At 43.6% G+C, this 26,211-nt stretch overlaps 1 protein-coding gene across 3 annotated transcripts in view; it reads right to left on the bottom strand.

Annotated features, from left to right (window-relative positions):
- LGR5 (leucine rich repeat containing G protein-coupled receptor 5) overlaps window positions 1–3,257 on the bottom strand; it is a 151,632-nt gene extending 148,375 nt beyond the window's left edge. For 2 of the 3 annotated variants that reach the window (XM_006121555.5, XM_006121556.5), the window contains exon 1: window positions 2,664–3,256. In XM_006121555.5, coding sequence (XP_006121617.2) covers window positions 2,664–2,881 — 218 coding nt within the window. In that variant the 5' untranslated portion in view covers window positions 2,882–3,256. Of the gene's footprint in view, window positions 1–2,663 lie in introns of all 3 variants that reach the window. The other variant, XM_075931817.2, reaches the window with a different exon arrangement.
- Window positions 3,258–26,211: the final 22,954 nt, after the last annotated feature.

The following is a 26,211-nucleotide window of genomic DNA, read 5'->3' as shown; positions in this document are numbered from 1 at the left end:
TATGAAACATAAAATCTGGCTGGCATCTCCCAAGTGAAAAACACTTTCATAGCAAATATGCATGTTTTAAAATTTGTCATTGCTTTTCCATTTAAAGAAAATGAGACATGAAAGTTCTTTGTTTATACAGGGCTGGAGATACTCCACAGCATAATTAGGCAATGTTGTATCAATCAAATGATAGTAGTCCTGAGCAAAAGATAAATAACTGTTATGCTTTTTAAATATTTTCACCCATGACTTTTTATATAACAGCTGAAATATTGCAAATAGACAGTATTAGTCCTTTAAAATTGCTCCTTTCATGCAGTGGATTTTCTACTCTTCAGGATGCATTTCATTAAATAACACTAAATTCATGAAGAAACCCCAGGAGATCCACCTTTTCTGCAAGACAAGAGGAATTTAGAAGACTAAAACTGTGTAGCACCATTTTTTGGAGACAGATTACTAGAAAGATATATTTTTAAACAGAAGCAGTCCACAGTACCAGCATTAACATCATCATGCTCAACTATGCTTTCATTTTCAAAAATTAGGTAAGAAATAGGCCCTCAAGAAATGGGACACTTTCCAGTTTTAGCATTTATCCCATCAAGTTAAATATTTTATTTCTGTCTTTACGACAATCAGAATGTTACTCCAATTATGACTCTTCAAAGCACTCAGTAAGCATCAAAAGCTATTTTTCTCTTATACTTCGAGCCCCAGCCTGCTCCTTTTGAAGTCAATGGCAAAATTCCCATTTGGCTTCAAGGCTATACCCTTATTCAATATTTTATTGTGTATGTGAAAAGTTCTATTTTATCATAGAATATAAACTGTCATTCAATATCTACTATCCTCATTTCTTAAAATGTGGCAATTCACTCTAAAATATCAAAATTCACTCTAAAAAGTAAAACAAACTAAAATGAAATAGTCATAATATGTGAGAATTTTAATAAATAAGAATATTATTATGAAACAACTTTGCTGATAGTCTGGTAGGCTAGGAAACCTCAGCAGGTAGAATCTACTAATTTTTATGTTTTTCAATTATTTCAATGTCAGAGTAATTTTAAAAACCTGTGTATTCCTGTCAAGTTAAATTTAGGAAACACAGTAAGTGAACAAACTAACGTGTTTTACCCCTACTTGAGAATATATCACCATATTTAAATCACTATCACGGCCCTGAACAACATTCATTTAATAGTCAGATTCTCTTGGTACAAATAAGCAATTTTGTTTCTTTAATAAACACTATTTTCATTCAATTTAGTTCCCTCTCAATATATGTTTAATAGCCAGCATTTATTTTTCACACAGCAGCTCAACCTTGTTTGTTTTGCCAAGTTTCACACCTGTACGTGAAGGGGAAAATGAATTCAGAATGCTTTTTTTTCCCCCACTTGAAATTCGGATTTATAATCCCATCAAAGCATCTTTATGGTAACTGTTGCAACAAGTATATCAATAGGGGAAAAAATGGATAAACACATTCAGTGCCAGATAAACTATCAAGATACAGAGAACAAGGCTGAAGTTAAGAGTTTGGGCAGGTCTACAAAAGTATGCATAATCAGACATGTAAGCCATTTATAGTGTTTTCAATAAAATTAGAGCCTCAAACCCACACAAATAAAAAAGCCGAATGACAAAAATAAAAGCCACGGGTTTCCCCGAATTTTTCCTTGTCTCTACTCCTACTCTCAAGCCTAACTCATCTGAGCACATACAACAGAAAGTGTACAGTCTCTGATTTAACTGCAAGCAATTAAATAAAGACTCAGTTGAAATGTTCAAATCAGGCCAGCATCTTTCTGTCATAAAACAGACAAAAGCTAGAGGGTCTGGCATAAAGTAACAATTATCTGGCATACTAAGAGCTCTTGTACTTCCAACCACCTGTTTCACACGGGGCTAGTTAGATCAGGAACACTTTTGAACTACTGTTTCCTCCGTCAGTTGTGGGTGAGGGATTTACTTGTTCTGAATGACAGGGAGCAGCAACACTGTATTTGAATGCTAGCGCTGCATTTTACCCGCCCTCGCTGCTTTCTTTTATATTACCTTTCAAAATCTTAGGACACCTCAGTTAAAGATTAAATCCGCATCAACAACAGCAGTTCAAAGCCTTGTCCCGGGAAGCAAAGGTAAAGATAACGTACTTGTAGCTCTAATCCAGGTTTGGCTGTTGCCTCGCTTTTATGACCCTATAAATGGCACATCATATAGGGCTTAGATTTGCTATCAGCCCGTCTGGTTTGGGTAACGCTAGAACAACCCGACATCTCTACACGCTTTTTTATAACCAACTCCTTGATTAGAAGGCGATTAGGGGTTTACTGAAGCGCTGGCTTTGGAAATGGATTCCTGCTACCCTGCCCTTGTGCGAGATAACGATCGGGAGCATTTCCTAGGGAGGCGGCTGTCATCTCGGTGTAGTGCAGAGCAGGCACATGTGTGCTTTCGCCGCGCTCCCCTAACGGAGCAGCTGGCTCCGAGCCCGCTGCCTGCAGTCTCCCCAGGTGCACGATCCGCCCCGGCGAGGCTCAGCGCCCAGCCCGCAGGCAGCCCCCCGGCTCATCACCCTCTCAGCGGGCATGGGGCTAGAGCCAGCTGCTCGTCCTCCCCCCTCCCGCCACTCCCAGCAGCCCCCCGGGGGAACAGCCACTTACAGGTAGGAGGTGAAGAGGCTAAGGTTGGAGGGCACCGCTGTGAGCCCCCGGTCGGAGCAGTCGGCCCTGAGGAGCATCCCGTCCTGCTCACACTGACACAGCGCCGGGCAGCCCCTCTGCCGCCTCCCTGCGGGGCTCGCCAAGCCTCCGCCGCCAGCCGCGGGCAGCCCGAGCAAGCAGAGCAGGAGCAGCGCGCTGGCCGGGCAGGAGGTGTCCATGGTGCCAGCGGGCGGTGACGCGCCTGATTTCAGCCCCCGCTTCGGCCGGGAGGTGGGACAAGCTCGCCCGGCTCAGCCGCAGCCCGGGAAAGAAGTGGCCGCAGACCCAGCTGCTGCTGCTGCAAGGAAGCTGCCTGCCCTGGCGCGGGGCGCTGCTGCTGCTGCTGCTGCTCTTGCCGCCGGAGCGGGGCCTGCGGAGCCGGAGCTGCTGGAGCCCGAGTGGCGGCCGGCGCGCTGCGCTCTGCAGCCGCATCTCAGTTTACACGCTGCTTTAAAGTGCCGCCGCCGGCACCGCGCGCCCACTGACGCCGCCCAAGCTTTGCCCGCGGCCGCGCTGCGGGGCCCTGCCAGCGCCTCTGGGGGCGGGGAGGGAGGGGGCGCTCTCGTCCTCCTACCTGCAGCGCGCGCTGCCGCAGCCTGTGGAGCGCGGCGGGCTGTGCACAGAGCTGGGCGCGCCTCGGGAAGAGGCGGCGGCGGCGGCGGCGGGCTGGGGCTTGGAGCGCCAAGGGGTGCGAGGCAGGCCCTGCCGGCTCAGCCCAAAGGCGCGAGAAACAGGAGTCGGGCAGGGCGCTGCTTGCAATCCCGGCAGCGCCGCCCGCTTCCCGGGGGCCGCCTGTGCAGCGAGCTCTCCCCGTCGCCGCTGGAAAGCGCGGACTAGAGGAGAGCAAAGGGGCTGTGTGGGGAGCCTTTTTGAAGTCTTTGCTCTGGGGTCTTATCCTGCGTTGTGACGAGATCACACACGGGTGGAACTTTAATTTGGGTTGTGGTTGGCCTGGCAGCAAAAAGGACATCCGAGGGCAGGTTGATGGGCCTCTCCAGTGATTTCAAATCACATGGCAACACATCCCTGCAGCACTGGCAGCAGCACCACATGGGACTCTGCTCGGCACAACCAGACAGTCCCTTGCAACTGGGGACGGGTTGTGTTCTGAAGAGACAAGCAGCCCGTACTAGTAGTAATTATTATTATCGATAGGTCCCTTTATATGCCTTTTCCATGGGTTAGCATTCCAGAGGTATGTCATTTTCAGACACAAATTCTGTAGCGTCTGGGCTGTGTAGAAAAGCAGCACATAGTGGTCTTGAAATGAAAGACTGTCCTAATTCGGAGGGACAGATTAATGGCATGCCTGGCGTGACCAGACCAGCTGAAGTAACACTGTACTTTCAGATAGTAGGCAGTTGTCTAGGTCACTTTAGTATCTCATTAATGTGAGTGGCTCCAGGTTTTGAGGGATGTCCATCTTCCAGTTGTCATAGGGCAGGAAAGCCTGTTGCATCAGCCTGTAAACCAGCATCCCCTTTACTCCTGTAAAACACAAGACCAAAGCTCATTCTTTGCAAGAGTGGAAAATTCCTGTAACATTTGTTGCTATCATATTTTGAAAAAAAAGCTCTAATGTGACATGCTAGTGCTTTTGTATTGCTCTGACAACTACACAGTATTTATTTAATTTAGGATTCCAGCAAGATAAAAATTGATCATCCTGTGCTTTAATTACCTTTTAACATACATTTCAATAATGAATAGGGTAGTTAGTGGCAAACTTCTTTCTGTGGAACTCCTTGCCAGAGGAGGTTGTGAAGGCCAGAACTATAACTATAAAGAGAAGCTAGATAAATTCATAGAGATTAGGTCCATAAAAGGCTATTGGCCAGGGGGTAGGAATGGTGTCCCTGGCCTCTGTTTGTCAGAGGCTGGAGATGGATGGCATGAGACAAATCACTTGATCATTGTCTTCAGTCCACCCTCCTCCGAGGCACCTAGTTTTGGCCACTGTCGGCAGACAGGCTACTGGGCTAGATGGGCCTTTGGTCTGACCCAGTACAGCCATTCTTATGTTCTTATAAGAGCTGGCTGCTTAACTCCTGTTTGTTCCTGTGAAAAACCCTTCCCAAATTAACAAGGGTTGGATTCACATCTAGCGTAAGTTGGTGTAGTTCCACTGACTTCTGTGAAGTGATGCCATTGTCTACCAACTGTGAACCTGTCTCTACATTTCTGTTAAGGACAGATTCTAGACTGGAAGTAGTATTGTGCTGTTTGTGTTTAACTGGTTGAACAGATTACCTAGGTATTGGAGAGCATTCATGAAACGCTTAAGGCCCTGATAAACTTCACAACGTTCAGATGGTAGTCCAAAGTAATGGCTGAATGAGAGGTCCAGGAAGATAGCATATAATATAGTTTGTACCATTTTTGCACCATAATTTGATGTAATATTAGTTGCATAGGTAGCCTTACACTGGGGCAGAAGAGCTTTATTTAAAATAAGTAAAAGTAGCTTCTGCTTGCCTGTCCTGTAAACCCATGTCCACCAGAGCACTGAGAGACTCTCCTTTACAAACATCCTTTCATGTGCCCATGATAACAATGTCTGGAAGTACAGGAGACATGTAAAGCATGACTAGATGGGGAAAAAATTATGCAGTATACAGTGTTTGCTCTTTGTAACCACTGAGACACCTTGGCACCTGCCATAGAGAGCAGTTTCCCTATTTGGCCACATTGAGAACTGCTTAACCCGTGCAGGATCAAGATCTTTGTTTCTGAATTATGTAATTTTGGAGCAATCCCTCACTGAGTACATTTGAATAGATTCATGCTTGGGGGCTTGTTAATTTACAGATATCTGAATACTTTACTTTCAACTATGTCAAAATGGCCACTTCAAAAACAGGTATTGCATTCCTCTAGAATGTTTAATATACTTTGCCAAAAGATGGCAGAATAATTTTAGTTAATAAGTAAATATATTTCACAAGTACAGTGAAATCATATTTACCCAACTTGGTGGGCTATTACAGATATATTTAATTTGTTCTAAAAGATAGAGTCCATTGTTTACCTAACTCATTTCATGTTGAGAATATAATCAGTGTTATGTTGGATATCTTTACCTCCTTCAGATAAACATAGTTTAATTAATTATGAGGGGGTAGAGAAAGATATATATTTAATTTAGGTATTATTTATTTTGCATGAATAGTTTTGTTCAGCTAATACGTGACTTTGAAATATTAAAAAATAGACCATAACTTTATTTAATTTTACCTAACATTAACATTTGATTTTAAAATAAGACTGTTTTTAGAACTCATTAAAAGCAGGATGTAGTAGGATGAGGGCATGCTCTGTGACTGAATTTAAGTCATATTGATACAGTTATTTTGTTTTAGTATTTTTGATTTGTAAAATCCCTTGTTTCCCCATAAGAAAGAAAGAAAAACAAAGTTTGTCATTTGAGATAATGCAATAGTGGCGGTTATTGGTCCAAAAGGATATAAGTGGTATGCTTACAGTTCCTCAGAGGAGATTACAGTTTCTTCAGGAATGATCCTTCAGAGCAAATATGTTTCTAATATCTAAGCATATTCTACCGTCACTAAAATCCTAGCCCCTATGAAATCAATGGCAAAGCACCCACTGACTCCAATGGAGTCAGAAATACACCATTATTTCATAGACTAGCCAATTAGCCCATCATAAGACGGGATTTTCAAGTCTCTCCTCCATGTCGGTCTTCTCTCCTGAGCCTCCAGTCTCTTGCTCCGTCTTTCTCTCTCTCCTCCTCCTACTGCCTCCTTCTCTCTCTCTCTCAGCTCTCCTCCACCTCCTGCCTCTCTCTCCATCTCTCTCTTTCTCTCCTCCTCCCCCTCCTGCCTCTCACTCGCGGGACCGCACAGCCCAAATGGCCATTTGGGCTCTGTGCTCCCTGTGCTGCATGGGGAGCGCAGAGCCCAAACGGTCGCTTGTGCCACTTGCTCCCATACGATGGCCCAGCTGAGCGGCACAGAAGTCAGATGAGTGCCACTGTGGGAGGCGAAGGGGGGCGGGGCGGTGACGTACACAGCGAGGCCCCGCCTCCTGGCCGTGTACATCACTGCCCTGTCCCCTTCCCTCCCGCTGTTGCACTCAGCTGACTTCTGCGCCGCTCAGCCTGGCCGCTGTGGGGGAGCAAGCGGCTCAAGCGGCTGTTTGGACTCCCCCGTGGCGGCCTGGCTGAGCGGCACAGAAGTCAGCCAAGTGCCACGGTGGGAGGGAAAGGGGAGCGGGGTGGTGACATACACGGGAGGGTGCTGCATGGAGACAGTGGGGCCCAAACAGCCGCTTGCGCCGCTTGCTTGCGCCGCTTGCTCCCCCACGGCGGCCCAGCTGAGTGATGCAGAAGTCAGCTGAGCGCCACTGCGGGAGGCGAAGGACGTTACAGAGGCAACAGCGCCACCCGGAGGCAACACAAAGCATTATACCGTTACAGAGTCACAGACATTGGGCTACTATATATTTGATGTTAAACACAGCTTAATTAGCACTATTTGTCGAGCATTTTATTGTTGACTTTCAGCTCATTTAAAATGATACATGAAATGATGTATCCATATTTATAGATTACTGTTACAGTACTTCATGTTGATGGAATTTTGTGTATTTACAGTATGAAATGCACACGTATACCAAATGCAACACATTTTAATTTATTAATTTCAGTAATTATTAAACCTGGATATTTCAGACATATCATGAATTAACAGCTTGCAAAATTACAGGTTTTACACAGAAGTTGCTTTTTAAAATGCACATTGGGGACCACCAAATATTTAATATTATTTCTCTTCTACTGCTTGGAATGACTAAAATATATTTTTAAAAATGTGGCTAAAAACAACTCCCAGGATAAGAATTTTTATGCTAAGTTTCAACCTTATAAAATTCTAACATCACCATCTCACAACTGTTACCGCAGCCAAAATAAGCTTTAAATAAAGTTGTCAACAGACACATCATTAGTAGCAGCCACTGCTTAAATATTAAAGAATTTTCAATTCAGTGACAAACTAAAAAAATATGAAGGAGGAGGTGGAATGTCAGATTCTTGGTATGCAAGTTAACTATTTTAAGATAAAATGGTACTTCTTCCCTCCTCGTTGCATTGAGCACCCGGAATACAATGAAACTGTGTTTAAACTGCAACGGGCTTGTGTCCTTTACTTACCCGGGAGCTGAGCTCTGGTTGAGTCTTCCAAGTCATCATGGTTTACTCTAGGTATTTATGCTCTGCTTTTCACTGTATTTTGTCAGCACAGAATGATAGTGACAAAATTAGAGCTGGGTGAGCTGCAGTTTTAAAAATATCCATGAACATCCTGAGTTCATAGATTCCAAGGCCAGAAAGAACCAGCATGATCAGCCAATATGACCTGCACAATGCAGGCCTTCATTAGCTCTTTTGGCCATAGCATTGCACTGAGAGCTCAAGTGCAGATGATTATCACCATGACCCGCAAATATTTGGTTTGATTGTTTTTCCTGAACTCCGTTGTTACTTAGTTCAAATTCTGCTTAGAGGTGACTGAAAAATGGGCCTGAGAAGGGTCTGATTTTGGAGGTCTGTGCAGGAGTGAAGTACTTGGACTATTTAAGGACCCACTCTAAGCAACTATGGCATAGGTGGTCTGACCTAGCATTCACAGCTTGGCTGAAGTTGCCCACCACAGAACAGTAATCACTGGATTGGAGTTGGAGGAATTGCAAGAGCAGGGTTTTGTAAGCAAGAGTCAGAGTCAGGCTGCAGTTAGAGTCCAGAGATCAGGGTCAGAGTCAAGTAAGATCAAGTCAGAGATTAAATAAAGTCTGGCATTGCAGCAGACCAAAGTCTGTTGTGATTGCCCAGATAGCTTCCTTGGGCAAACTCTGGGGTTAAATAGGGTGCATAGCTAATCAGAGGACTGCAGGGTACCACCACCACCCTGGATCTTGGTGGATACTGCCTCTGATACTTTCTCCCCACAGTGCACCCTGGCTGTGCCCTTATGTGGCCTCCTGGTGGCACTGTGGGAATATCAGCTGTCCCAAGATCTGCAGGGCTGTGTTCCCATCCCCAGCTCCTTAGATCCATAAAATCTGTGTATTATCCTTCTTTGCAAGCATTAATGGATTATAGTTCTGTGTAGCTGCAGATGAATGAACCTCTCTCTTAAAACTGTAAGTTGGAGCCTTCATGATGCTTAGCTCTGCAGAGTCCCTCCACTTCTGTGATGGAATTGGCTCCAGTGCAAAGAATCCAGACAGGGCTCACATATTGCATAGCCTTTTAAAGCTTTTGTTAAAGTCTGGTGAAGAATAAAGAACCTCGCCTGCACCCTCTTTGCTATAATGAATTTCTCCCTTTCTGAGAAATAGGGATAGGATTTGGGACATAGGGCAGATAGGAATAAAATCTACATTGATCAGCTTGTTAGGAATGCTATTCTTCTTCCTTCCTTCCTTCCTTCCTTCCTTCCTTCCTTCCTTCCTTCCTTCCTATGATCTTTCTATGTGACAAAACACATTGGGGCTTCTGCAGTTTTTGATATGTTTGCATGGCCTTTTGTAATTGCTTGAAGCTTGTGCTGTAGTACTGAGATGGTTCTGAGGGAGCACAGCGGTGGTTCTTTTTTCAGCGCAGATGTAATATGAGAAGATCTTGTTTTAGCAATTTAGTAAGTGGTTAGTTTATGAAAGGAAGAAGTGTATGACCAGCTAGCACAAGAGGAGAAAATCATTATGACAGGCATCATAATTTAAATATTGTAACATAAGCTTTCTTTTAAACTCCTTTGTATATAATAAAACTTCTGTTGTGCTAGCATCAAAAATTGATTTCTGCTGTCTCACAAAATACGGAAGTCAAGCCATTTCTTTGTTGAATTTGGCCCTAAAAGTTGCCAACATCTCTAACATAGTGGGGATATTCTTCTTCTGTTGATAGATTTTTCTCGTCTTGACCCAGATGTTAGAACAACCAAAGATGAGAATGCCTCATGATTGAACTTTTTAAATATATTAGAGGGATAAATACCAGGGAGGGAGAGGAATTATTTAAGCTTAATACCAATGTGGACACAAGAACAAATGGATATAAGCTGGTTAGTAGGAAGTTTAGACTTGAGATTAGACAAAGGTTTCTAACCATTAGAGGAGTGAGGTTCTGGAACGGCCTTCCAAGGGAAGTAGTGGGGGCAAAAGATCTATCTGGTTTCAAGATTAAACTAGATGGGTTTATGAAGGGGATGGTTTGATTAGATAACATGATCTTGGTAACTAATTGACCATTCATTATCAGTGGGAATAGGTCAATGGAGGGATTATAGGAGTTACTATAGAGAACTTTCTGGGTGTTTGGCTGATGAGTCTTGCCCACATGCTCAGGGTTTAGCTGATCGCCATATTTGGGGTTGGGAAGGAATTTTACTCCAGGGTAGATTGGCAGAGGCCCTGGAGGTTTTTCGCCTTCCTCTGTAGCATGGGGTACAGATCACAGCTAGAGGATTCTCTGCATCTTGGGGTCTTCAAAGTATTTGAAGGCTTCAATATCTGAGATATAGGTGAGAGGATTATTCTAGGAGGGGTGGGTGAGATTCTGTGGCCTGCACTGTGCAGGGGGTCAGACTAGATGATCATAATGGTCCCTTCTGACCTTAAAGTCTATGAGTCTATGAGTCTCATGGTGACAGAGTAGGTTTTATACTGAATCTATTGTATATGGCATGGGAGTTTGGAAGTTTTGGGATAAGTGTGATCAATTGAGCTCATAGTTAGGTACCTAACTATTGTTTCTCAGAAGTTGGTGTAGTGTCTTCCATCTCTGTGTCTTGTCAACTAGAATTGTTAACCTATATTTTGACCCCAGTGTATACTGTGCTTTCAGTAGACACACTGTACTGTTGTTGCTTTTCATCTGAAGGCCTGTTGAATCAAATCTGCATGTTCTTCTGCAGACACCTCAAATGGATGGGCAAGAAAAGGCATGGAAATAGACTTCAACACACACACATGCATTCTAGTCATTGGAGCTGACCTGGGACACAGGAGGAATGCTCAGAACCCTCTGAAAGGGTGCAGAAGCATATGTATTTCTCTTGCACGCTGGAGAATTCCAGGAGGGAATAATAGTCTTCTGATGCTTCCCTTGAACACTGGGAAATCCCCATTACCCCCAATGTGGGATTGAGCTTTAATGACATCATCAGATTGAAGTGGATTTGCATGCTTTCAAAGAGTAGGATACCCTCCTCACCTTCTTTTGTCCTATTCATGTAATATTTATTATTGTGCACATTCTTGTGCAACTGGGGATAATGGGGCCCTTTGGTTTTAACTTTCTCTCCTAGAGCCACATGCTTATGGAAATTTCAGTTCAACTATAAGCATATTTTCAAAATCTAGCAATGTACTGCACAGTGCAGTATTAACAGTACTCTGCTCACACAACTTGTTATGTAAGATAACTGAATTGTAATTAACAGCATTAAGTATTTATGGATGAAATCCTGGCCCTATTGAAGTCAATGAGAATTTTTTCCAATTGACTTTACTCAAGGCTTGGATTACACCCATGGGAGGCGAAACTGCCATCTGATATTGTATATGCTCCGCCCTTCACAAATACTGCACCCTTTGGGCTTGATACTGATATGCAATAAACTGATATGTAAGAATCAACATTTGTATGAAATGTTTTGAAAGATAAAAAACAGCACACACCTTCAGACTTGATATCTGAAGCAGGCTCTTAAAATAGTGCTGAAGATATATTGGATTATTCTAACTCTATGAAACATTTCAGTGGCATTACATCTCATTCCCCGCCAGTGTTGGAGAGCCAGCAGAGCTATTCTAAGGAGCCTCAAATGCCTCTATCTGCCTCAAATGCCAGCAATTCATTTAAAAGTTTTGTAGTTATAAACCACAGTATAGTGCTTTGAATATACAATAATATTTTTATAACTCATAATGTTTGTATCCGTCTATTCTAGACAATATTGACCTTCTGTGGACCAGTTTATTTCTCAACACTTCCACTGCTTACTGGGCTCTTAGAAGATACTTAGGGGTAAATTAGAGCTAAATAACAGGACAGAAGATTGAGAGCCAGGACTGGTGGTTGTAAACAAGTTTTATGAGACTGTGGGAAACTTGGCCACACACGATAAGTGGACATCCGGCTAATTAAAACCATGTCAGACTGCAGATGTTCCCAGACCAGAGAGTGCCAGACTAGAGAGGTTCAACCTGTATAACAAATAGTAGTATACCTTTTTCATAATTCATGCCATTGTAGAAAGACATTAGAAACGTTGGGTTTCTCAGATCATGAGAATATTGGGAATACTTTTAGAACTGCATCAATGATTATAAAAGTGTCTCTCATTTGGGTAGTGAATTCAGCATACCTAAGATTTATTTTAGCTACAGAGGAGTGTTTCTGTTGGCTGGTGTCATTGAGCATGTGGCTGATAATATGGAATTCAAATGGTCACAAGGCTTCATGTTTATCCCCTCATTGAGCTCTACTTTTGTCAGTCAAAGCACAATCTGCCTCTCTCTCAGTAGTGTTGTCGCAGTATAGTTTTTTACATTAGATGTTAAGGTGGTGAACTACATTGATGGGCCTAGCCTCCATGAATTTATGTTGGTTTTTTTTAACCCTGTTAAAGTCCTGATCTTCACAACATCCTCTGGCAAGGAGTTCCACAGGTTGACTCTGCATTGTGTGAAGAAATTCTTCCTTTTGTTTTAAGCCTCCTACTTATTAATTTCATTTGGTGACCCCTCTACCTTTTGTGTTATGGGGCCAATTAAATAACTTCCTCATTTAGTTTTTACACCAGTCATGATTTTAATAGACCATCTCTCTCCTTAATCTCCTCTTTTCTAAAATGAAAAGTCCCAGTTTTATTAATATCTCCTCATATGGCAGCTGTTCCCAATCCCTAATCATTTTTTGCCCTTTTCTGAACTTTTTCCAGTGCCAATACATCTTTTTTGAGATGAGGTGACTACATCTTCATGTAGTATTGAAAGTGTAGACAAACCATGGATTTATATAGAGACATTAAGATCTTCTCTGTCTCTAAGATATTCTCTCTCCCTTTTAAAATTATTCTTAACATTGTTTTCTTTTTTTGACCTCTGCTGCACATTGGGTGGATGTTTTCAGAGAACTATCCACAATAACTTCAAGATCTCTCTATTGAGTGGTAACAGCTAAATTAGTCCCCATCATTTTATGCTTATAGTTGGGATTCTGTTTTCCACTATGCATTACTTTGTATTTATCAATATCGAAATTAATCTGCCACTTTGTTGCACAGTTTTGTGAGATACTTTCTGTCTGACAAGAAACTACTTATCAATAATAGGGAAATGTGAAATCCTCATTCTTTTATTGATCTGTTATTATGATTCCTACTTCCCTATGGTTTGTATGATCTGCCTGTTTTTAATTGTTTCTGTCTGCTGTATAATTAATTTTGCTAGATGTTAATCAATTAAGGTGGTGGGGTATAACTGGTTAGGGCATTACATTATGTTAAGATTGCTTAGTAAAATACAGGCAGTCCCCGACTTACGCGGATCCGACTTACGTCGGATCCGCAGTTACGAACGGGGCTGCCCCAGAGTACACGGACTGCGGGACCTCGCGGTCCTGCCGCCCATGTACTCTGGGGCTTTGCTCTGCGTCTCCCTGGTCTGCAGACCAGGAAGACGCAGAGCAAAGCCGCGGAGGGACTCGGGCAGCGTGTACTCTGGGGCTTTGCTCTGCGTCTCCCTGGTCTGCAGACCAGGAAGACGCAGAGCAAAGCCGCGGGGGGGCTCGGGCAGCGAGGCACCCCAGGTGCGCCTGGACTGCCCCGCCGCCGGCTTCCCCGCGCTTTGCAAAGACGCGGGGGGGGGGGGGCTCGGGCAGCGAGGCACCCCAGGCGCGCCTGGACTGCCCCGCCGCCGGCTTCCCCGCGCTTTGCAAAGACGCGGGGGGGGGGGGGGGCTCGGGCAGCGAGGCACCCCAGGCGCGCCTGGACTGCCCCGCCGCCGGCTTCCCTGTGCTTTGCAAAGCCGAGGGGGGGGCTCGGGCAGCGAGGCACCCCAGGCGCGCCTGGACTGCCCCGCCGCCGGCTTCCCCGCGCTTTGCAAAGCCGCGGGGGGGGGCTCGGGCAGCGAGGCACCCCAGGCGCGCCTGGACTGCCCCGCCGGCTTCCCCGCGCTTTGCAAAGCTGCGGGGGGGGGGGGGGGGCTTGGGCAGCGAGGCACCCCAGGCGCGCCTGGACTGCCCCGCCGCCGGCTTCCCCGCGCTTTGCAAAGCCGCGGGGGGGCTCGGGCAGCGAGGCACCCCAGGCGCGCCTGGACTGCTCCGCTGCTGGCTTCCCCGAGGCTTTGCAAAGCCGAGGGGGGGGCTCGGGCAGCGGGGCACCCCAGGCGCGCCTGGGCTGCTCCGCTGCCGGCGTCCTCAGAGGCGCTCCCCGTCTCCCTGGTCTGCTGGTCTCCAGCAGACCAGGGAGACGGGGAGCAAAGCCGCGGAGGACCCAGGCGGCGGGACCGCGGTGCATCTCGGTCCACCGCCCGAGTCTTCCTGGTCTGCTGGGGTGGGGGGGGCGCAGCTAGTACGCCCCCCCCCCAGCAGACTAGGCTTTTCTCCGGATGCCTGTGGCAGAGCAGCTGGGGTGCTGCCGGTTGGTCCCGCAGCGCCGCTCTGGGCGCTACTGGTGCAACCCAGCAGCACCCCAGCTGCTCTGGTCCTGATTCAGCCGCTGCTGGTCAGTTTCAGCAGCGGCTGAATCAGGACACCTGGGGCAGAGCAGATGGGTTGCTGCTGGGTTGCTCCAGTAGTGCCGAGGAGCGGCGCTACTGGAGCAACTCAGCAGCACCCCAGCTGCTCTGCCCCAGGCGTCCCCAAGTCAGCTTCTGCTGAAACTGACCAGCGCTGACTACAGGAAGCCTGAGGCAGAGTTGCTCTGCCCCAGGCTTCCTGGAATCAGCTGCTGATCAGTTTCAGCAGCAGCTGACCTGGGGACGCTTGGGGTTCTTAAGTTGATTCTGTATGTAAGTCAGAACTGGCGGTCAGTTTCAGCAGCGGCTGAATCTGGATGCCAGTTCCGACTTACATACAGATTCAACTTAAGAACAAACGTACAGTCCCTATCTTGTACGTAACCCGGGGACTGCCTGTAGCTAGTTAAGGTATAGCTAAGCAGGACTCAGATTTCACTATATAATCTGGGGTGGGAGGAAGAAGAGGAGGAGGAAGAACACTATCACCAATTCACCTCCAAGACAGCCTAAGATCGGCACTCTCCACAACCCTGACATGCTGCAACCAGACAAGACTGACTTTGCCTGGCCAACATGGAAAGTTCGCCTGCCTTATCAGGTTTGGTGAGCATAGCATTCTATGCTTAATATTAATATTCTGCTTGCTTGGAAGTTGTTAATAAATAGAAAGTGAGGATATTATTGCATTAGGCTTTTTCAGTGGTCAAAGATCCTGAAAACCTGCAGGAAGTAACGCCCTCAGCCTTAAGAATTGGGAAAGGATGGGTACTTAAATTAACAGGGTTACACCTTGAGTCCTAGGAACTTGGTAAAGGTGTGTGTCCTTAGAGTGTGACTGACAGCATTTTGTGTGGGTAACAGGCCTCCTAATGTAATGATTATTTCTTGAGTGTGCATCTGTGAGTCAGTATTAAGTGTATTCAGTTTTCACTGTATTCCTTTAGATGCAGAAGTTTGGAGTTCTTTTTGTCTTAAAGTACTTCTCAACCTGATGTTTTTTTCCAAGCTCTTTCAACTCTAATATTGCTGCCTGACAACTTATAGCAGAGGATTTATTACATTCTATAAACAGATTTTGTTGAAGTGTAGTATACCATTTAAAGTTGGATTGTCTGCTCAGGGAGTAGAAGTTTTTGTAGAGCTTTTGTAATATGTGAAATATTAGATCATTAATGAATATTTCTTTCTGGTATCTGGTAAGACCAATAATTATTCTAAACTAGCACATTTAGAATCATCAATATCCAGAGAAAATCCTGTAACCATATCTTTTTAAGTGTCAAACACTTAGCTACGTCTAGACTGGCATCCCTTCCGGAAAAGGGATGCTAATGTAGCACATCGGAATAGCAAAATAGGAATAAGAGATCTTCCGGAAAAGGGCTTATTTTCCGGAGAATCGTGTCTAGACTGGCGCTTTTCTCCAGCTTATCTCCAAGCCGGAAAAAAGCGGCAGCCATGTTAATGCAAATACTGCGGGGGATATTTAAATCCCCCGCGGATTTGCAATTCCAAAGTGTCTAATCTGCATCCCTTTTCCGGAAAGGGATGCCAATGTAGACGTAGCCTATTACTGTATATTAATATTTGTTTCCAATGAAGAGTTACTAGCTTTAATTACTTCAGAACCATTAACAATCATTTGCAATAGATATTAGAAATATACATTTACTATTATATGGTCAAGACTTCTGAAACTGATCACTCAAATGAATCATATAATCTATATACTGTAGTTCTCTCTTTATTATCCAACTAAACTCCCCTGGAACTGTTTGGCTACATTTACACTGGCAGCTTCTTGCACAGGAACTGTTTTGCGGAAGAGTTCTTGTGCAAAAAGTCTTCCACCAGAGTGCATCTACTCTGGTATGTGCTTTTGTGCAAGAGGTGCTTTTGCGCAAGAGCGTCTATGGCAGTGTGGACGCTCTCTTGAGCAAGAAAACTCTGATGGCCATTTTAGCCAAAAGGGTTTCTTGCGCAAGAAATTCATGTTGCCTGTCTACATTGCCCTCGTGCACAAAAGCTCTTGCGCAAAGAGGGCTTATTCCTCATGGGGAGAGGAATAACTCTTCTGGAAGAAGCCCTGCTTTCCGACGCTGTACTGTAAATTTACTTGCACAAGAACGCATGTGCAGTGTAGACACCAGGCAAGTTTTTGCACAAGAACAGTTGTTCTTGCGCAAGAAGCCTCCAGTGTAGATGTAGCCTTTATGTTAGCAAAGTCAAGCACATTTGTAAGTGTAGTACCAGGCCTAAAATTACACCTATCACCTCAAGGCATTATTTTGAATTCTTCATTTGTTACAGACAAAAATAAATATCAGGCAAAGGTTAATTTAAAGGGCTCTGGCTATATCTAAAGGATTGTCTCCATTGGAGAAGCTAGACTAATTTTCAAATCATTTGTACTGATTATCAGTGGAGGCGAGTATGCATTTTATTGCCAACAGTTCCTGAGACAGACATGAAGTGTCAAATATATATTGGGAATTTTTACTTGCATATGTAAATACAGAAGCTGGTGGGATTATTTTTAGCACTAATTTTTTATTTTGCTTTTTCCGTTTTCATCTTACTGATCTGAATAAGGAAGAAAGAGATACATCTAAAAGCATGGGCTCCCTCTGCTGGCTGCTAGTGTTCCTTCTTTTCCCCCTGTTAAGTGACTTAGCAGGGACTCCAAACAATGTAAGATTGAGAAAAAAAGGACTGCAACCTGCTTTTAATGGTAACACCAGGGATAAAATGTAATGTGGGACTTGAAAATACATTTAATCTTACTTTTAAATATTACTGCTATGTATCTCTTTGCTCATGAAATAGTGGAGCTGATGAAGTAGTATACATGAGTGTTTTAAGGACAATCACACATAGAAGGAAGATGCTAGGCAGGACCAAATTTCTCCATTGTTCATAACCCTCTGCAATTTAAGGAAAGTGATACCATCACTTGATCATAACGCATGATCCTTGCTTAAAGCTCAAAAAGCAAAAAGTGAGTTCCCCACTCTGGCCACCTCCAAGATTTCTGGGAAAAATGCTCTAGGAAAATTTTTCTTCAAGACCCCAAATATGGTGTCATCAAATTGTGTATAGAAATAAGAATCAGCATCTAGTCCCATGTATACCTTGAGATGCTGTTGATGTCCAAGGGTAAAACTTGGGTGCATTGATCCTTTTCTTCCTTCTCCACACCCAGCAGACCATTGCAAAGAGAAAAGCATGGAGTGTAAGGCTGTGGCCTAGTTAGCTCCAGTGCCCCAAGGGGAATGAGCTAAAGCAGGGAAGAGCAACTACATTTGTGTTGTTCCAGTTCTGGGAGGCAGAGAGAGGAGCAGCGATAGAGCACAAATCAGGTGATTTGTGCACTTTGAAAGTGCTGGGAGGAAGGGGGGAGGCACAAGAAGTGTGGGGCTCTGATTCTCCAGTGCACAAGAAATGCGTGGGAGAGTGAGCAGCCAGAGGATCCACAGGGCACAGGTGGAACCCAAGTGGGCTATGTGTGGCCTGCGAGCCACAGGTTGCCTACCACTGAGCTAAAGGCTTAATCTGTGTCTGGCAGCAGATGGTTGAGGAAGCCTCACACTGTTCACTTCAAAAGCAAGAATAAAGAGTGCTATATCCCCCTCACCACTGGGGAATGCAACTGAAAATGCCTGATATGCCTGATATACCTACAGAGTGAAGAAAAGGGAGAGTAGGGCAGTGTTCCCTCTAATGTTTTCCATCCATGTACAATTTTTTCCATCCATGCAAGGAATAAATTTTTATGTGCACTGAGGCATGTGCATATGTGCACCACAAACAGAAACACAAAACCTTGCTAGGGGTACTCTGCTAATCAGCTGGGCAGCATTTGAATCTTTCTTGAGAAGCTGCACAAGCACATAGCTTACAGGGAACCAGTAGCGGTGTGTGGGTAAAGAACTATAGTTGTTCCCACATGCAGGTCAGTTACCACAGGTCATGACTCTCCCTCCCATTCAGGTGACGGGGAATAGTTGGACATAGCCAGGGAGGAGTGGAGAGGTGATTCAAGCCCCATGTGCCATTGACATTTTCCCACTCAGTTAAGCAGACATGAAAGGAGAAGTAAGCTGTATCAGGCAAAGGACTGATATGGTTTTTTCCTCAACTTCATCCTCCAGCCCACCAGCTCTGTGAAGGAGAATGGGGAAATTAAGGTTAATCTAAACAGATTCTAGGTAACAGTGAAACTCAATTCATATCATATCAGTGATTTGTGAATAGAAATGGTATCAAACATATTCTCAATGTGATGTCCTGGGTCTTGAACCTAGCCCAGGGACTCACCAGAGAACTCCTGTACCCTAGCCTCCATCTGCTAAAACCTGTTGCACTCAAAAGCTAATAGGACTACATAGCCTCAGCCCTGGTTGGGAGTTCACAGGACTCCACTGATTAGTCCAGCTGTGCTAGTTAAGCAGGAAGGTGACACAGGAAGTTTGGAGTCTGCTTGTGCCTTCCACTTGCTCCCAACCCCGTTCCTGCTTCCTGCTTCCTGCTTTGTTCCTGTTCCCATCATGCTCCTTCCTCCTCCATGCTTAATCCTTTTACAAAAGTAAATTCTCTGCAAGCTGCATGGAACTTTTCAAAGACACTATAGTAGATGCTCAACTTAAGTGAGAGAATTAAAAAAAAGTGCCACTGTAGCTTAACAACCAAGTAAAAGAAGTAGTGAGAGATAAAAAGGCATAATTTTAAAAGTGGAAGTTAAATCCTAGTGAGGAGAATAGAAAGGAGCATAAACTCTGTCAAATTAAATGTAAAAATATAATAAGAAAAGCCAAAAAGGAGTTTGAAGAACAGCTAGCCAAAAATTCAAAAAGTAATAGCAAAGTGTTTTTTAAGTACATCAGAAGTAGGGAGCCGGCTAAACAGCCAGTGGGGCCCTTGGACGATCGAGATGCTAAAGGAGCACTCAAAGATGACAAAGTTATTGCGAAGAAGCTCAATGAATTCTTTGTTTCAGTCTTCACAGCTGAGGATATTGGAGAGATTCCCAAACTTGAGCCATTCTTTTTAGGTGACAAATCTGAGGAATTGTCCCAAACTGAGGTGTCATTATAGGAGGTTTTGGAACAAATTGATAAACTTAACAGTAACAAGTCACTGGGACCAGATAGCAATCATCCAAGAGTTCTGAAAGAACTCGTATGTGAAATTATGGAACTATTAACTGTGGTGTGTAGCCTATCCTTTAAATCAGCTTCCGTACCTAATGACTGGAAGATAGCTAATGTGATGCCAATATTTAAAAAGGGCTCTAGAGGTGATCCTGGCAATTACAGAGCAGTAAGTCTAATGTCAGTACCAGGAAAATTAGTTGAAACTATAGTAAAGAATAAAATTGTCAGACATATAGAGGAACATAATTTGTTGGGGGAAAGTCAACATGGTTTCTGTAAAGGGAAATCATGCCTTACTAATTTACTTGAGTTCTTTGAGGGAGTCAACAAACATGTGGACAAGCGGGATCCAGTGGATATAGTATACTTTGATTTCCAGAAAGCCTTTGACAAGGTCCCTCACCAAAGGCTCTTAAGTAAAGTAAGTTGCCATGGGATAAGAGGGAAGGTCCTTTCATAGATTGGTAACTAGTTAAAAGACAGGAAACAAAGGGTAGGAATAAATGCTTAGTTTTCAAAGTGGAGAGAGGTAACTAGTGGGGTTCCTCAAGGGCAGTGGTCACCACCCAGTAGATTGGGATCTACCGGTAGATCTTGGAGCCTGAGACAGATGATCCTGACTGGTTTGTCCAAGAGATTATCAATTGCTGGCTCTTCAGCTGCCTCTCTCTCCACTGCTGCCACCTCCTACCCTTTGCCTTGGAGCTGTCCTCTGCCTCCAGGAGCCTCCTGCTTGCAGTACAGAGCGGGGAAGGGAGAGGAGAGGGAGCTGATGTCAGGGTGCCCTGATATTCTCTCACCATAGAACGGAGGTGGGGGGGGGGCACAATAGGGCTTGGGATGGGGGGAGTTTGCTGGCTACCTTTGGGAATGGTACAGGGCCAGGGCAGGGGTGAGCCTGCCTTAGCCCCACTGTACCACCACCCAGGAGCCACCTGAGGTAAGCAGTGTGCAGCTGGATCCAGCTCTGAACCTCTGCCCGAGTCATGGATCCCCTCCTGTACCCCTTACCCCAGCCCTGAGCCCCCTGAACTCAAACTCCCTCCCAAAGACTGTACCCTGAACCCCCTCCTGCACCCCAATTCCTTGCCCCAGGCTCAGCTCAGAGCCCCTATCACACTACAAATCCCTTAATCTAAGATCAGAGCCTGTGCCCCAACCCTCTGCCCCTGCCTGGTGAAAGGGAGGGAAGATGGGAAAGGGAGGGAGGAGTGAGCAGGGGCAGGGCCTCAGAGAAGGGACATGAAGGAGGTGGGGCTAGGGTATTTGGGTTTGAGGTAGATCTTACATTGCATTTAAATTCAAAAAGTGATCTTGTGCTTTAAAAGGTTGGAGACCACTGCTCAAGGGTCTGTCCTGGGACCAATCCTTTTCAACTTATTTATAAATGATCTAAAGAAAGGGGTAAACGGTGAGGTGGTTAAATTTGCAGATGATACCAAACTGCTGAAGATAGTTAAAACCAAAGCAAACTGTGAAGAGCTTCAAAAAGATCTCACCAAACTAAGTGACGGGGCAACAAAATGGCAAATGAAATTTAATGTTGATAAATGTAAAGTAATGCACATTGGAAAAAATAATCCCAACTATACATACAATAAGATGTGGACGAATTTAGCTACAACTACTCAAGAGAGAAATCTTGGAGTCATTGTGGCTAGTTCTCTGAAAACATCCACTCAGTGTGCAGCGGCAGTCAAAAAAGCAAATAGAATGTTAGGAATCATTAAAAAGAATAGAGAATAAGACAGAGAATATTTTATTGCCGCTATATAAAACCACATCTTGAATACTGCGTACAGATGTGGTTGCCTCAGCTCAAAAAAGATATATTGGCATTGGAAAAGGTTCAGAAAGGGGCAACAAAAATGATTAGGGGTTTGGAATGAGTCCCATATGAAGAGAGATTAAAAAGACTTGGACTTTTCAGCTAAGAAAAGAAGAGACTATGGGGGGGATATGACAGAGGTCTATAAAATCATGACTAGCGTGGAAAAAGTGAATATGGAAAAGTTATTTACTTATTCCCACAATATAAAAACTAGGGGTCACCAAATGAAATTAATAGGCTGCAGGTTTAAAACAAACAAAAGGAAGCTTTTCTTTACTCAGTGCACAGTCAACCTGTGGTGAATACTAGAACTTTAACAGAGTTCAAAAAAGAGCTAGATAGATTCATGGAGGTTAGGTCCGTCAATGGCTATTAGCCAGGATGAGTAGGAATGGTGTCCCTGGCCTCTGTTTGTCTGGAAATGGATGACAGGGGAGGGATCACGTGAGGATTACGTGTTGTGTTCCCTCCCTCCGTGGCATCTGGTATTGGACACTGTTGGCAGACAGGATTACTGGGCTAGATGGACCTTCGATCTGACCCAGTATGGCTGTTCTTATGTTATATTCTTGCTTTTCTCCAGTTCCTTTCCGTATGCTTTGTCTCTGATCCTCCATTACCAGTCCCAGCTCTGACCCTGGACTCTGACTTCTGACCCTATGGCCTGACCCTTCGCTCTAGCATCTGACCTCAGCTTTGACTCTCAGTTTCAGTTCCGGGCTCCAGCTTAAATCCTGGTAACTGGCAGTTGACTCTGTTACTGAGGCTTGTCTTTGATCCCTATCCTGGATGCCTGCTGTACGCATGTTTCTGGCCTTTGAAGCCTAATGTGCCAACAGACTTTCTTAAGAAACTGCAATCAAATAACCACAAATAGTCATTCTTGACTGCACAGTTTTCAAGGAAGGACAAGTCTTTCAGTAATGGTATGTCTACACTACAGCGTTATTTTGAAATATCTAATTTTGAAATAGTTATTTTGAAATATCTTATTTCGAAATAACGCGTCTACACACAAAATGCATTTCAGAATAGCTTTTTGCTATTTCAAAATAGTGCATCCACACTGATAGGACGCTGAATTGTATTTAAGAACTGGTTCTGGCAGGGCATCAGTTCAGAAGTTACCTTGTGGCCAGCAGGGCACCCTGGGAAGGGCTGGAGGCCCCCTATTTCAAAGATTCTACACAGCGCTTATTTCGAATAGCAATTTCAAAATTGGCGCTATTCCTCGTGAAATGAGGTTTATCAGTTTCAAAATAAGTCCTTCGCTATTTTGAATTAATTTCACAATAGCAGTTAGCTTGTGTAGACGCTAGGAAAGTTATTTCGAAATAACAGCTGTTATTTCGAAATAACTTTGCTGTGTAGACCTACCCTAAGAGACTTTTGGCTTACATTGTCATCTGTATTTCAGAAGCCACTAGAATCCTGCTAGAGCAGCTGCGTGCACATGTAGCTAGATGCTTCATGTGATACATGTTTAGAAAGCATAGTTATTTGGCCCCTACTATGTCCATGGGATTCCTTCATACTATATACTGTATGTTATGTAAAAAGCAAAAGAAACAATCCCCTGTTTAAAAGGAATTTATCATGTACCTCTGCTCATTTCAGCTGAACCTCGCCCTCTAATACAATAGAGCCCAAACATTTCCAGTCATACCCCATCTTACCAGAAATGGAGTCTGTTCATGTCCCCTTCCGTTAATGCACAGCTAAAATTTCTTCAGTAGAGGAGCTTGGGCTAAAGGCAGAATGGGAGATAGGAGAAGAACTAAGGCTAGAAGTAGAGCAGGCCTGAGGACAGGGAGGGAATGAGGGCAGAGTTGTGCTGGGGCTAGAGCTGAACTGGGGGCAGAGTATGGTTGGATGATGCTCTCTGCCAATTCCTCCAAGAACTGCTCTAACAGCATCTCCACTGTATGGAGTTGAATTCTCTAAATTTCCGAGAAGCTTCACATCTTAAGTACAAACAAATAGAACGAAACAGCTCACTAATTAAATGTATCTGTCTCCTGGGCTCAGCTTTTTGGTTTCCTTCTCTCTCAGCTCTTTACACAGCTTTGAGGCGTGGAACGGATAATATTAAGATTTATGGTTTAATGTCTCAGGCCCCTGCAGTGCTAGAAACAGAGCACCAGTTTCTGTGCTGCTAAAAGTCCACTCATGTGAATTGGGTTTAGGTGGATCTGCCCTGCTGGAGCTCACTGCAAAATAAGGCACTTTTTACTGTAAATAGACAGAAAGACTTAATACTATTACTACAAACCCTGATTTTCTAGTTCTTACTTTGAGCTTACTCATTCAAAATTTGAAGTCAGTGGGGGGTTTTGATTGACTAAGGATCGAAGCCCCAATTTGGTTAAATACATAAGCATGCACTTAATTGATTTGCTGAAGATGGAGGATTTGTAGGATCAGGGCCGGAGTAAAAGGACTGGGTTCTATGTTTTATTTCTTTGCACAGCTTCCATCTAATGCAGAGCAGCTTATTCTGCTAACTTGAGTATCTGAATTTTAAGCAAGTGAGTATAAAATAGGTACAGGATTTCCAGTGCTGTCTGAGTAATAGCTCATTTGTTCTTACCTTATTTAAAAGGAATTGTTTTCCTTTTTAAATTGTCTGTGTACTTCCTCAGAAAAGCTTGTGAAATTTTCTGAACTTTAAAACTTCTACCTTTTTTGTTTTTTCTGTCTCTTTTATACAAATGCTAATATTTTTGGAAACAGGTTTCTCATAGTAAACATTGTGGGAGAGAGTCTGTACAGATTCTGTGACTTGTTTCCTTACATTCATTGTGTAAATCCAATGATATTTTGATAGAGGCTCAAGTGGCTTTTTAATGTGTCTCCTGTGGCTCTTTGCAGCATGTGATATTAAAACACTGATTTCAATTACTAACCATTCTAAGTGATTAACCAATAACTGTTATTAATCAGTTGTAGCTGATAAAATAATAGTTGTGTGACAGTTGTGTTGCTTACCCCCTTGGTACTGTTACCAGGTGTGCTGGGACATCACTGAGCTTGCTTGTCCTGTAATAAATAGCCTGGGCATCCTTTCTTGCTGAGCTCCACTCTCTAGCTTGCACAGACACAAGGAAGGGCCAGCCCCTCTGCGTGCAACAATATAGTGAGGGGCAGATCCTCAGCACACAGATACACAGCCCTTCTGAGAGTTGAATCTCAGATAAATCTCTTACACTGTCTTAAACTAATTAAAAGTTTCAGAGGAGTAGCTGAGTTAGTCTGTAACAGGAAAAACTTAAAAAACAACAAAAGGTTTAGTAGCACTTTAAAGACTAATAAAACATGTGGATGGTATCATGAGCTTTCGTGGTCATAGCCCACTTCTTCAGCTGACCAGAATATTGGAAGTCCAGAACCAAGAATAAATAAGGGAAGAGGGGGGGATGAGTTTCAAAGGGATAGCCAAGCCAGTCTGTACAGAATAAACTTAAAAAACAACAAATAGTCTGGAAAGTGCTACCAGACTAACAAAACATGTAGATGTATCATGAGCTTTCATGGGCACAGTGGGCTGTGCCCACAAAACCTCATGATACCATCTACATGTTTTGTTAGTCTATAAAGTGCTACCAGACTATTTGTTGTTTTTTTAATTTTTTTTTTCAGGACTGATTCTTCTGTCAAGCTGCACTTAAATCTCTCCTTAAGTTCAAAGGAGTGCCACATGTGGAACTAATGAACTCAAATGATAAGACCCTCATTAAAAGATTTCTAGTAGAGTTATCCAGCTCTTAAACTTTGTCCCTTGTTTTTGCACATAAATTTCTATGAAGGCAGCTATTGTTAGTAAATGGATGAAGTCAAATAGGTAAGTGATGTGTGTGTGTGTGTGTGTGTGTGTGTGTGTGTGTGTGTGTGTATATATATACATATATATATTCTTAACCAAAGAAGCAGAATTTATTTTGACTTATCTTTATCCTGACAATATTATTGTTTTTAAAATGTTTAATAAAAAACACAATCTGCAGATGACAGGAAGACATTGGGAACTCTACTATAGTTTATCACAGAAGAGAGGAATAATACAATTCCCATTATTTCAACAGCTATAATAAAACTAGCCACTTCATAGCATCCTTACTATATCCTAAATATGGGACCAGATTTTCATAAAATGAGGTAAAAAAATCCAGACACGCTCATCTTTGAACAGTTACAAATTTGTTTTCTGAAACTGTACAGAAATTGCTTGTTTTTATGTGAATAGACATTTACAAAGACCATTAAAACCAATAAAAAAGGGTTCCATCGACATCAGAAGGCTTTGCAATAAGATCATTGTCATCTAAATGCCAGTCATCTCTGTTGTGTGTTTTTAAGAAAAAACGAATGTGATGGTGTGCTTGCTGGTGTAAAAGTTAGACTCCTGAACTGTGTATGGCTATCAGGGTTCACCTTTTTAAAATCTGGCAACAGTGTAGAGAAAGAGAGGCGTTACAAAACTTTTTTTTATCTCCATGATTGAAAGATGACACTACTGAATGTATTTGTGACTTTACTGCTAATACAGTGATCATAATTCTTTGCATCCATCTAGAAAATAAATCCAGATAGACACGCTAATCAACCTTTAACATAAATATGTAGACTTCAGTTCTCCACTAAACATCTTCATATGGCAAGTCTAATGATCATAACACTTTTCTAAACTGAATTCAATCTTTATGATCTGTTTTTTTTAATTTGTACACAAATATTGTTTGAGCCAGATTTTTGGCTG

The sequence above is a fragment of the Pelodiscus sinensis genome, chromosome 1 (assembly GCF_052426305.1).
Source record: "Pelodiscus sinensis isolate ZL-2025 chromosome 1, ASM5242630v1, whole genome shotgun sequence".
Taxonomy (NCBI): Eukaryota; Metazoa; Chordata; order Testudines; family Trionychidae; genus Pelodiscus; species Pelodiscus sinensis.
Note: the sequence above shows the minus strand (reverse complement) of the source record. Positions and strands in the feature narration are given on the sequence as shown.